General features: G+C 50.5%; 1 protein-coding gene across 1 annotated transcript in view; it reads left to right on the plus strand.

Moving 5' to 3' along the window:
* GAK (cyclin G associated kinase) overlaps positions 1-13,709 on the plus strand; it is a 108,166-nt gene that overhangs the window by 65,091 nt on the left and 29,366 nt on the right. The window contains exons 14-16 of the mRNA XM_056847974.1: positions 3,312-3,434; positions 4,435-4,568; positions 11,538-11,732. Coding sequence (XP_056703952.1) covers positions 3,312-3,434; positions 4,435-4,568; positions 11,538-11,732 — 452 coding nt within the window. The remainder of the gene's footprint in view (positions 1-3,311; positions 3,435-4,434; positions 4,569-11,537; positions 11,733-13,709) is intronic.

Consider the following 13,709-nt stretch of genomic DNA (forward strand, 5'->3'; position numbering starts at 1 on the left):
CTGGTCTTGTCTAATCTTCCTCGATCTTCACCACACTGATACTTTTGCCGTTTGATAGCCAGTAGCTTATGCATGCCTGACCTAATTTATTGAATGTATGGCTCAAGATGCGGTGATGGCCACTGGCCGTGAAGTTCTCAAGAAGAATTAGACATGGTAATGGAGGAGAGGTCTGTCGATGGCTATTAGCCACAATAGCTAAACGAAACCTCCAGAGCAAATATTCTTCTGAGTACCAAATGCTGGGAGCAATGGTGAAGGGAGGGCTTTTGCATTCATGCCTTGCTTTGGAGCTTCCCAGAAGTTTCCTTTCAGCCACTGTAGGAAACCAGATACACGGACCCTACACCTGATCCAGTGCGGTTCTTTTTATCTCATGGAAGAACTCTCTGTGTCTTTGGAATGCTAAAGTGGGTAGCGGTGATTAGGTATGCCATTTTATTTTAACATTACTGTAGACCCCTTTATGGTTGGTTGGCACTATCTGGGCTTGCAATTCCAGGCTTGGACTTGCGGAATCTGGTTGGCCTTGTAAATGATAGTGGTCGTTGCTGGGTGTCCTTGAACAAGTCCTAAATCTCTGAGCCCAATCTTCAATTGTAGGGAAAGATGGGATAATTGTAAGTTCCTCGGAGGAAGGCAGAATGCAGATTTGCTAAACCAAGAATATATCTGCATATTGTCTTTGTATAACAGGGATGTCAACTTGTAACAGAAAATCAAAAGGAGTGGGTGGGGTATTCTGGTTTCCAGAAAAGTAATGGAAATGGAGTGGCAGTGACAGTGTAAATAAGCTTCAGATCTGAAAGAACTTTTGAAACGACTCATGGATACATTACAATCTATGTGTACTTACTTTATCTATTTATTTTTGTGATTTATAGCCCGCCCTCCCCGGCCGAAGCCAGGTTCAGAGTGGGTAACATCGCATAAAATACATTAATATAATCAATAATAAAATTACCCCCCCCCCCAAATCTAAATTTAGAACAATAAAATCCCAATTTAAAACTTAAAAACTACAGAAACTGCAGATGGCGCCTAAATACTACTCATGTTGCTGGATATAAGCAGCAGGTTACTCCTCAGATGATATCAGTAATATAACAGGAGGGGGATAGAGAGGCCAACAGATGGCATTGGCTGCTGTCCTCAACCACAGGCCTGGCAGAATACCTCTGTCTTGCAGGCCCTATGGAATTTTTTAAGGTCCCACAGGGCCCTGATGTCACCAGACAGAGCATTCCACCAGGCCGGTGCCAGGGCCAAAAAGGCCCTGGCTCTCATCGAGGACAGCCGCACACTCTTAGGGCAAGGGACCACCAGTAAGTTGTTATCAGATGGGCCAATGAATCTTACATCTTTAAAAGAATCAAGCAACGTCTCCTTGATGTAGAATTGCCGAATTTTAATCCAGCTCTTCCCCCCATCTGTTCTCCGGCGGCCCTAGGCCTTAATAATGGATCGGGTAAAATGGCTAGGTATCTAGATAACCTAGAGATACCTTCTCATCGCCGCGCTTTTCTATTAGCTAGGGTTAATGCATTCCCATCTAGGATGCTCTTAGGCCGATACCTTCAGATCCCTAGACACGAACGCCTATGCACGTGCGGTTTAAATTTGTTGGATACAATTGACCACATCCTTTTAGATTGCCCCTTCTATGTGACTTTGCGGGATAAACTGCTATTTACTTTGCTCCAGTACAAGAGTTACAGGAGTAATTAAGTGAAATGCAAATTTCTTTTGAGTGATCATGACCCTAAAACTACGGCTACCGTGGCTGAATTTCTTACAGGAGTTCTTAAAGAACAAGAAAAGTTTTATTAACCTGACTTGTATTGCCCTTTGGAGGTATATTGTTGTTGTTGTTTATCTCTGTCTTTTGGTATGCCAATAAAGGTTAATGAAATGAAATGAAATGAATGTTATCAGATGATCGTAGAGATCTTCAGGGGGTATACCAGGAGAGGTGGTCCCGCAGATAACAAGGGTTACCATAACTGCTAGAAATGTATACAAATTCTGCAGTATTAGCCTTGCTTCTTGTGGACTAGTATCATGATTGATCATTCTGGAACTTCTCTCCTGAAAAACCTCAGCCAGATGGCAGGTCGCTTTCCAGCTAAATATATAAATATACAAATATAATATAAATATACAAAAATATTGAGGGCCTCTACTGTCTGCTTCTGGCTTCTTCTTTTTCTTTTTCTTTTTGAGGAAAGTTAAGCCCCAGAAATGAAAATACCCAGCAAAATCACATGTCCTTTGAATCTTGCTTTCATAACTTTAACCCATTGGGCCTTAAAGAATCGTGGACCTGGCCTTGTGCAATGTCTCTTCAGGTTGTGCAGGATCTCGCACTGTTTCGGGCTGCGTCCCTTCCTTTGTCCAGCGCTGCCCTTTGTGCATATGCACTACAAATCACAAAGGTCAACGTGGAGTCCAAAAGGCACTCTTGTAGCAACCTCAAGTTTGCTCCAGATTGCTTTTGACAATTACCTGGGCACTTCAGGAAGGCTACTAGCAAGAGTAAACCCAGTGGTGCATATCTCACTAGCACTTCAGGAAGTCGATTGGTTGCCAGTGTGTTTCCAGATGTAATTCTAGGTGCTGGTTTTAGAATAGAATGCCCTTGGCTAGTACTTCTCACATTATGAGAAGACAAGAGTCACTGAAAAAGACAGTCATGCTAGGAAAAGTTGAGGGCAGCAGGAAAAGAGGAAGACCCAACGAGAGATGGATTGACTCAATAAGGGAAGCCACAGCCCTCAGTTTGCAAGATCTGAGCAAGGCTGTCAAAGATAGGACATTCTGGACGACTTTGATTCATAGTGTCACCATGAGCCGGAAGCGACTTGACGCACTTAACACACACACAGTATTTGAAGGGACTCCTGCTTTCAAAACTGTCAGCGGGGGCCCCTAACTTCAGAGGGGAGCTGGGGGGCAACCTGGAGTAGAACCTTTTCTGTGCTGGCAGCAGAGTTACAAAACTTTCTCCCCACTTGCCTGCAGTATACTACCTTGAGCTCCTTGGAGATAGTGTGGGATAAAAAAATAATAATGGCTCAAACTGTCATGGCTACCTTTCTGTGCAGGTTCTATGTTCCTGTAAAATCTTGGCATTGGAAAGATGTACCAGATTATTTGCAAAGGCTGAGTCAGTCATCATATTGGATGTCCAAAAGGAACTGCATTGCAGGTCGTGAATGCAATCGAAACGTCTACTGTTGGGTTTGTTGTGCTGTGTAATGAGGGGCGCTCAATCTCCTTCCTTCCTTCCGGGTTCTGTGTCCCTAAAACAGGTTTCCGAATGTGGCTGGCCAGCAAGGCGGACGCCGAACCTCCAAAACCTTTACAGCATTTGTAAGAACATGCATGTATGGCTGAAGCAAGATCCGAAGAACGTTTGCATTGTGCATTGCCTCGTAAGTGGGGTTTGGATTTGAAGTGCTCAGTGTAGAATCATAGAGTTGGAAGGGACCACCCGGGTCATCTAGTTCGACCCCCTGCACAGTGCAGGAAATTCTGAACTACCTCCCCCCCACACCCCCAGTGACCCATACTCCATGTCCAGAAAATGGCCAAGGTGCCCTCCCCCTAATGATCTGCCTAAGGTCATAGAATCAGCATTGCTGACAGATGGCCATCTAGCCTCTTCTTAAAAACCTCCAGGGAAGGAAAGCTTACCACCTCCCGAGGAAGCCTGTTCCACTGAGGAATCGCTCTGACTGTTAGAAAACTGTTAGCTGGAGCAAGGTTTGCAGGACTAATTAGCCCCCCCCCCCAAAAAAAAGATGACATAATGGTTTGGAAGGTGGGTTCCAGAGTGATCAATCCACCACTGAATTTTCTGCCAGGCTTTCTTCTTAAAAGCCTCCAGGAAACAGCAGCAGGTGGAATGCATGAGTTGGTTCTTGCACTCTTGTAAAAAATATCCAGGGACCATGAAGCTGAACGCATGAAGCTGCCTTCTACTGAATCAGAGCCTTGGTCCACCAAAGTCAGTATTGTCTACTCAGACCGGCAGCAGCTCTCCAGGGTCTCAGGCAGAGATCTTTCCCATCACCTGCTTGCCTAGTCCCTTTAACTGGAGATGCTGGGGATTGATTCTGGGACCTTCTGCACGCCAAGCAGATGCTCTGCCACTGAGCCCCAGCCCCTCCCCTCTGGTTGGCACCCTGAAATATTTAGTTGAGTTATGGGTGGAGGGCCTTTCTCCACACCATAAATGGAAGCATTATTGTAACCATTGACCCCGTAGGGGGGTTGTGAAATGCTGTTCATTCATTTCCAGTCTGGATATTGTAGCCTTAGTGGCATTTGAAATAAACACTTCGTCACACTTCTCTGAAGCGAGCTAACATGTGCACCTAGTAACTTTTGACTGGATTCTGGCTAATCTTTCGATTTGTCATGCATTTGTAGGACGGAAGAGCAGCGTCGGCGGTTGTCGTCTGTTCTTTTTTATGCTTCTGCCGTCTCTTCACTACAGCCGAGGCCGCTGTTTATATGTTCAGCATGAAACGCTGTCCGCCGGGCATTTGGCCATCGCATAAAAGGTGTGGCATTCACAGAAGAGCCCGCTGTTGCTTGAAGAGAGGTCCTTCCTTCTGCTGAATATACTTTGTGGATAGTTCACATTGCGAGTTGGTTGAACATCCGAGTGGTGCAGTGTGTCGGTGCATAGCCCTATGCGGGTATTCAAGTTCCAGGTGGGGTGGTGGGGTGAATATTGCACTGCCCACAGCCTCCTACCCACATCTGCTATTCTAGTGTTCCATGACTGTGTAACTGGGGCCTATCTTTGTTGGGTTCCTTGTGCATAAACCCCTGTGCAAATGTGAAGGTGAATAAGTGACTGGCAAGCAAGAGTACCAGAGGGATGGGAGCCAGCTGCTCTGATCCTGCTTCTTACAACATGTTAAGTCTGAATATCCACACAGAATCGATGAAACCATCAGTTCTGTAGTACAGTCTTAACTTAGAAAAAAATGTCAGCTCAGATGTTGGATAAGAGCCAGTGTAGTGTAGTGGTTAAGTGCGGTGGACTCTAATCTGGAGAACCGGGGGCGGGGGGTTGGTTTCCCCACTCCTTCACATGAAGCCACCTGGGTGACCTTGGGCTAGTCACAGTTCTCTCCGAACTCTCTCAGCCCCACATACCTCACAAGGTGTCTATTGTGGGAAGGGAAGGAGATTGTAAGCCTGTTTGATTCTCCTTAAAAAAGGGAGAAAAAGTCGGCATATAAAACCCAATTCTTCTTCTGATCTGGAGAACCAGGTTTGTTTCTTCACTCCACATGCAGCCAGCTGGGTGACCTTGGGCTAGTCACAGTTCTCCCTGAGGTGAAGGGCATCTTGCAGATAGACGGGTGTTTCCATTCCTGGGTCATAGATAGGCAGGAAGTACACAGAAATTAACCTCACTTCCTGTCCCCTGGCCGGAAACGCCCCTCTGTCTCCACTTTTCTTCCTGCTTCGCGTAGATAGGCAGCTCCTTCTGGTTGCTCCGATCGCAACCAGCACCATCAACCTTTTTCGATCCAGGCTTCCAGCCACTCTTCCCTTTTGGACTTCTCCGACATCCCCTGCTTTTCCAATGTCCGGAGGATGTCTTCGTCGCCTGCCTCTACCGCGGATAGGTTCCTCCGGCAGGAGGACCACGTGGCTGGTCTCCTGCCGAACACCAGGCAGGGGACCTCGGGCACCCGAGCTCCTGCGCTGCGGTTGAGCTGGGCAGCAACAAGGTGGCCGACAGGGCTGCCGCGGAGGTGGCACAGACCACGGCCAAGAACTCCGGCTGGCTCCCCGCGGCGGCGGTGGAGTCCAGCGGCGGCATGGCGCCCAAACGACTCCCCGCAGAAGTGGCGGATCACGGGTGTGCCGAACCGTCCGTAGAACGGGGACACGGGGCGGCGGCAGCTGGGACCAGCTCCTCAGCTGGCAGAGCTCCCGCAGGGGCGACCAAGCCCAGAAACGGAGGGGTGCACCCGGTCTGCCGCGGAGCCGCACAAGACCGGATCTGGCGGCAGGCGCAAGAGGAAATATGCGGACAAGGACGGGAAGGAGAAGAAGCCCCGCCAGCATAGCCCGCAAGCGCCCAAGGCCCACTTGGCCCGCGCAGCCGATGAGGACCTGCTGCGTTCCCTGGAGCGGTGGCAACACGAGACGGCTCCTCGCGAGGAGGACCGACAAGACTCGGCTCCCACCACGCACCAACAACAGACCTCTTGGCAGCCGGGTGAGATACAGGGGCCCTGTTTGCCAGAGGGGGGGGCAGAGGGCGGAAGGCCTACTGGCCCTCATGAGGCAGGTTCTCCGGGAGGAGTTCCCCTTTCTGCAGGCAGCCTCCCTCTCCTCCTCAAACAAGGAGGTTCTGAGGCCTCTTACCGTGAGTGCTCCCCAGAACCCGAGACCTCTGGGAACGAGAACCATGCCCGCGGCCCCAGGAAAGTCCCACCCCCCTGGCCCACCAAGGCTGCCAGGAAGGCCTGGCCCCCTCAGAGCCCTAGCCGCAGGGAAGGATCCCCAGATACCTCTGCAGACTCAGACTCAGCCTCAGAGGGAAAGGAGGAGGGGGAGCTCCAACGAGGAAGAGCCCCAAGCCACCACTGAGCATCACAACAGGCTCTTTGCAGGAGAGAACTTCCAGCACCTCCTCTCCAAGGCCATATTGGCTTTAGATCTTACCGATACCAATGAGCCAGGCGAAGGCAACAAGCCCAACGCTCGACCCAAGGGGCCCCAAGACCTCTTTCCCAGGTCCCAACCGTCCACCAAGACTGTCCCATTCCCCGAGTTCTTCGAGGACATAGTCAAACGAGAATGGGAAAGGCCAACCTCACACAAACAGCTTCCCAGGAACATGCGAGCATTGTACAATCTGGCTCCCCACGCCATGGACATGCTCAAACCCCCACTGGTAGATGCGCCAGTGGGAGCCCTGCACTCCTCGGGACTCCTATCCGAGGACGGCATGGGCTCGCTGAAGGACCCCCTAGACAGGCGGGTTGACCAAACTGCCAGGAAGGCGCACGAGAACCTCACTATGGCCATACAAGCTTCTGCCGCTGCATCCCTCAATGCCAGAACGGCCATAGTCTGGGCTAGGAAGCTGGCAACCTTCATCCCTCCTGATAATAAGCAAGCCGCGGAGGGCATGAACAGGGTCCAAAAGGCCATTACCTTCCTGACAGACGCTACCCTGGACTCCCTGACCCTCAGCGCCAGAGCAGTGGTGGCCAACACGATTACTGGACGGGCACTGTGGATCAGACCATGGGCCACAGATTTCTCCTCCAAGGCCATGCTTCTAGCCTACCCCTGCCAGGGAGGCCATCTGTTCGGGGAAAAGCTGGACCAGATCCTCGTGGAGACGAAGGACAAAAAGAAAGCACTGCCTTACAACCTCAGGAGGGACAACAGGGGATGCCCCTCCTCATCCTTCCCCTCTTTTTGTTCTTTTCACTCCCTGCCACGTCCACAATCCGAAGGCGGACGCCCAACGTGGTCTAACAACCGGGGCCCAGCGAGGGGAGGAGGCAGATCCAGCAGAGGTTCCCAGTCCTACAGAGGCGACAGGACGGGGCGCTTCAACAAACCAAAAAGACAGTGACTCCGGGTCCACCCCAGTGGGGGGAAGGCTGAGCTGCTTCAGCCACCAGTGGGCTCAGGCCTCTCCCGACCGCTGGGTGGAGCAGATAATCCGCAAGGGTTATCTGATCGAATTCCGACTCCTCCCTCCTGACCGGTTCATTCAATCACCGAAGTCATCCAACCCCGACAAGCATTCGAGGACCTGGGCGGCCATCAATCACCTGCTCCACATCAAGGCCATCGAAACCGTCCCGGCACCAGAGAGATCCTCCGGAGTCTATTCCATCTTCTTCACCATTCCCAAAAGGAACGTAGACTGGTGGGCCATTCTGGACTTAAAACACGTAGACAGATTCATCCGAGCCAAACGCTTCCGGATGGAAACTCTTCGTTCCATTGTGGAGGCACTCCGGCCAGACGACTTCATGTCCATCTGACAGAAGTGTACCTTCACATCCCCATCTGCATTGACTATCGTCGCTTCCTGCGCTTCAACTACATGGGTCGCCACTTCCAATTCAGGGCTCTCCCCTTCGGCCTTTCCTCCGCCCCCAGGGTGTTCACCAAGGTCCTGGTCACCCTGGTAGCTCTGCTCCGGAAGGAGGGGATACACGTCTACCCCTATCTAGACGACCTGCTCATCGCCGCTCCATCCAAACATCAGGCCATCCAGCACACTCGGAGAGTTGTGCAGACTCTAGAAAACCACGGCTTTCTCATCAACTTCAACAAGAGCCATGTATCCCCAACCCGGCGCCTACAGCACCTAGGAGTGGTTATAGATACCACCTGCAGCACCCTCTTCCTCTCGAAGGACAAGGCCACCAAAATATCTGCCTTGACCCGGGGAGCGCTCACCTCCAGAACGATCGGCCTGTCTGCGCTGGCTTGGCTTCAGGGCCACATGATCGCGGGCATAGACTCCGTCACCTGGTCTCGCTTCCACGCTCATCCTCTCCAATGGTTCCTCAGACCATACCAGCAGCTCATCCTGAAGAGGAGGAACCTTCGCCTGATCCTTCCTCACGAGGTAAAGCGCAGGCTCCGCTGTTGGCTGAACCCCACCAACCTGCAGAAGAGTCGTCAGTATTGGCACCAGACGACGATACAGCTCTTCACCGATGCCAGCCTAGAGGGCTGGGGCGCCACAGTGAACCATCAGGTGGCACAGGGCACCTGGATGGAGGAGGAGCGATCTCTCCACATCAATCAGCTCGAGCTCCGAGCCATCTACCGGGCTCTAAAATCCTTCCAACAGACGGTCTCCGCACACCATGTCCTCATCCGGACGGACAACGTGGCGGCGAAGGCCTACCTGAACAAACAAGGTGGATTCAGATCATCGACTCTCCACCGGGAAGCCAGCCGGATCCTCCGGTGGGCAGAGAGGCACCTATTATCCATCAAGGCAGAACACATCCGGGGCGAGCTGAACACACAGGCAGACTGGTTGAGCAGAACGAAGGTGGACAAGGGAGAGTGGTCGCTACAACCCCAAGTATTCCGCACGCTCTCCACTCGCTTCGGCCGGCCAGCAGTGGACCTCTTTACGTCCCCGTCCAACAGTCAACTACCTTGATTCTTCTCGCGTTACTCACATCCTCATGCAGAACAGACGGATACCTTGTTGGCCCCATGGCCTCCGGGTCTACTCTACGCCTTCCCTGTGCTCCCAGTCATCCCGAGGGCTCTGCAGAAGCTGCGACAGGAGAAAGCAACAGTCTTGTTCATATCTCCAGACTGGCCGCGCAGACCCTGGTACCCGACTCTCCAGGAGCTGTCCATTCAGCTGCCGTGGAGAATACCAGTATCCAAGGACTTGCTACATCAGGGGCCGATCCTACACCCGGATCCAGCATGGTTCTGCTTGACCGTCTGGGTATTGAGAGGCAGCGGCTACTCAGTCTAGGCTACACCCCTGGCGTGGTTAACACCATGCTGGCGGCCAGATGGCCTTCCACCCAGCGCATATATGACTCCTCATGGAAGGCGTTTGTACGCTGGTGCAGCCGCAAGGGACTCGACCCGCTGAATCCTGCCACGGCCACACTGCTGGCCTTCCTACAGGAGGGGGCGCAACAAGGCCTTCGACCCTCCACCTTGCGCAAACAGCTAGCAGCCATCACCACCGTAATCCCCCAACTGGGGGACTACGCCACCTCCAGACACCCGCACGTTCTCACCTTCCTGAAAGGACTCTCACTGATTTTGCCTCCAGTCATCCACAGATTTCCAACCTGGCGTTTACAAGTGGTACTCACGGCACTCACTTGGCCCCCCCTTTGAGCCCTTGGCCGAGGCACCATTGAAGGATCTCCTCATGAAAACTGTTCCTCACGGCAGTAACGTCAGCTCGCCAGGTCTCTGAACTCGCCGCCCTGTCCTCCCGTCCAGGTCTCTGCGTGTTTCACAAGGTGGTCCTAAGGCCGGACCCCACCTTTATCCCAAAGGTCAACACGGTCTTCCACAGGCAACAGGAGATCCACCTTCCCTCCTTCGTGTCACACCCGCAACACCCACGGGAAAAGGAGTGGCACACCCTCGACCTGCTGCGAACCCTGCGCATATACATCAACCGTGCTGCACCGTTCTGGCAGACCGACGCTCTGTTCATCTCGGTGGCCGCACCCAACAAGGGCAGACCACTCTCCAAGCCTGCCCTCAGCAGGGCGCTACGTAAGTGCATTCAAGAAGCGTACAGGCTCAGTGACAGGCCTATCCCCCCTGGCATCACTGCGCACTCAATCCGCAGCTCCGCCACCTCGGCAGCTTTTGACAACAGGGCGTCAGTCGAGGAGATCTGCAAGGCAGCCACCTGGTCCTCCTTATCGACTTTTGTGCATCACTACCGACTGAACCAGTTTTCCTCGGCGGACGCTGCCTTCGGACATCGGGTGCTCCAGCACGTCCTTCCAGAAGACGACTCCCACCCTAGCTCTTGGACATCCTGTCTATCTGCAAGATGCCCTTCACCTAAGGGAGAACGGGACCTTGGAGAAGGTTCCTTCTCCTCTGAGGTACGAAGGGCATCTTGGCCCCACCCTGGGGCAGAGACTGGAGCACCTTATTACCTGAGCAACTTATTCCTTGTCCTTGATTGCTCCCAGTTGGGGAGAGAGCCATTCTCCTCCCACACATACTCACCTTTGTTGTTACCTGTTCAACAAGTTGCACGTGAAATATGTGTCTACCAAAAAAAAAAAATTATGTTCTGTTTGTAGCGGACCCAGTTCAGTGTACCTCTGGTTACCTATCCGCATTAAAGTTACCTATCCGCATTAAAGTTACAGCATCCAAACGCCTGAAGTTTGGCCCTGTGTGGTTCTTCCTGATTACCCTTACAGATTCCTGTCCACGGATCCTGGCATGCAACATAGCTCGGGAAGTCTCAAGTGGAGACGGAGGGGTGTTTCCGGCCAGGGGACAGGAAGTGAGGTTAATTTCTGTGTACTTCCTGCCTATCTGCAAGATGCCCTTCGTACCTCAGAGGAGAAGGAACCTTCTCGGTAAGTAACCAAGGTCCCGTTCTCTCAGAACTCTCTCAACCTCACAAGGGGAGTCTGTTGTGGGGAGGATAAGGAAGGCGATTGCAGGCTGCTTTGAGACTCCTTAAAGGTAGAGAAAAAGCGGGGTGTAAAAGCCAACTCCTCCTTTCTCTGAACGTAATTGCTTGCTTGTGGTGAGTAGATTAGAAGATACTGTCAATTTTTTCCCAGGTACCCAAAATGCGTAAAACACATGTGACCAATGTCTAATAAAGGTGAATGTGGATAGAGAAAAGGATAGAGAGCTAACAACTCCTGTAGTCTTATTTGCAAAGCTATATAAGACTTCCCGTGGTGTGTGCTGTTGCATCACAGTTCGTGCTTCAGGGATACTCCTTGGCTTGAGGCTGTCTGTGTTTGCTGCATCAGTTGTTTTCTTTCCCACAGGTACATCGAATACATGTGCGACATGATGGCGGAGGAGCCCATCATTCCTCACAGCAAGCCGATCCTCGTCAAGTCGATCGTCATGACCCCAGTCCCGCTTTTCAACAAGCCGCGCAACGGCTGCCGGCCTTTCTGCGAAGTCTACGTCGGGGACGAAAGAGTAGCCACCACCTCACAAGAATACGACAAAATGAAGTAAGTGGAAACGTTCCGTGTGGGTCATAATTTGAAATCCTCTTGCCGCAACGTTAGCCAGAAGAGGATGCCTTTACTAAATGTTGAATCGGTGCTTATTCACGCTTGTTAATATTTATTTATTTATTTATTTATTTATTTATTTATTCAATTTATAACCCGCTCTCCCCGGCCAAGACCAGGCTCAGGGCAGGGAACATCATTAAACATATCAAATATTAACAATAAAAGTAATAATTCTAAAATTAAACAATAAAACCCAATTAAAAACCCTTAAAAACTCCAGATGGTGCTTAATTTGACCCATAGTGCCCAGAATAAGCAGTAGGTTGCCCCCGCCCAATAATGAGAGTGACATAAAACAAGGGGGGGAATAGGGAGGCCAGCAGAGGATGATATCCACAGCTGTCTTCAACTGTAATACTCAAGAAGTCTCTGCATGTGCAATCCTTCCCCCCCATCAAGTCAGAGCTGACTTATGGTGACCCTGTAGGGCAGGGGTGTCAAACACATTTGTTACGAGGGCTGGATATAACATAAATGTCACTTGGTGAGGCCAGGCTACGTGTGCCATAGAGTTTATAGAAGTCACTATGTTAATATGTTATTATAAGGCAAAGATTGTATTGACTATACTTGGACACAAAAACCTAATGTGTTTCCCCCATTTTCCCCTTCCCCATTTCCCCCTTTTTAATTTCTGTACTCTAAAAATCTAATTAATTTTTTTTTAAAAAAGTTTATCGAAGTCACAAACTTTATAGAAGACACAGGCAAAGCCAGTTAATGATATTATTTTTTACTTAAAATACAAACATGCTTACACAATGACACTCTTACAGTATTTTCTTTTATTCAACAGTCTTTGATCATTGACACCTCAGGACGTGTGTGTGTGTGTGTGTGGGGCTGGCTTGTGGGCCGAATAAGAGCTCTTAAGGGGCCGGATCCGGCCCCCAGGCCTTATGTTTGACACGCCTGCTGTAGGGTTTTCAAGGCAAGAGACGTTCAGAGGTGGCTTGCCATTGCTTTCCTCCATGTCACACCCCTGGTATCCCTTGGAGGTCTCCCGTCCAAATACTTGCCAGGGTCAAGGCTGAAGTGTGTGACTGACCCATAGTCACCCAGCAGGTTTATGTGGCAGAGTGGAGATTCGAACCTGGGTTTCCCAGATCCTAGTCTGACATGTTAACCATGACACCACTCTGGGTCTCTGTGCAACCCATGCAGCTATGAAAAAAGGGTACACAATTGGATGCAGTTTAATAATCTAGATATACACACAACTGGAGACCAAAAGGACTTGAGGCTTCTGTTTCTCCAAAAGCCATTCCTTCATCCACTGCATCCCCAAACCCAGTATATCCACCTTCCTTTTTGCAAAATATCACTTGACATGCATGCAGCTACTGCGAAGGCAAAAAAAAATCTTCAGTTCCAGGCTCCAAAGTATTGAGCAGCTGTTTGCATGAGGAGCATTTGAGTTTGTATTTCTCAACCAGCCCCTCAACAGAATGGCCACCTTCTTTTTAGTCTGTTGGGGTTTCTCAGAGTAATGGTTAATACCAGCCCCCCCCCCAAAAAAAACCCAAAAGTCCTTCTGGGCATGGTCAGTTTTGGACCTCTTTGGATCTAGGCCTCAATTGTAGCATATAGGAACTTCCTGGAATTCCTGTGTATCACAAAGGGGGATTCATTTGTGCTGATTTTTAAGTTAACAACTATACTGGCAAAAGGTGATATTGGTAAAATCCTTACACACCATCCTGAGGTAAAACTCTAAACTAAATTGTTCCTTGGTACAATTTTTTAAGGGTGCATTTTCTATTTTTAGTGGCGACATTGCCTTCAATGAGAAGATAAAGATTTTCTAAATTGGCGTGATGGTGGGGGAGCCGGAGAAAGCCCATTGCAACAGATGGCCCTGATTTTTATGAACCCTATGGAATTGTCCTTCCGATGCAATTGCCGAAGTAT

Source organism: Euleptes europaea, chromosome 4 (genome assembly GCF_029931775.1).
Source record: "Euleptes europaea isolate rEulEur1 chromosome 4, rEulEur1.hap1, whole genome shotgun sequence".
Lineage (NCBI taxonomy): Eukaryota > Metazoa > Chordata > Lepidosauria > Squamata > Sphaerodactylidae > Euleptes > Euleptes europaea.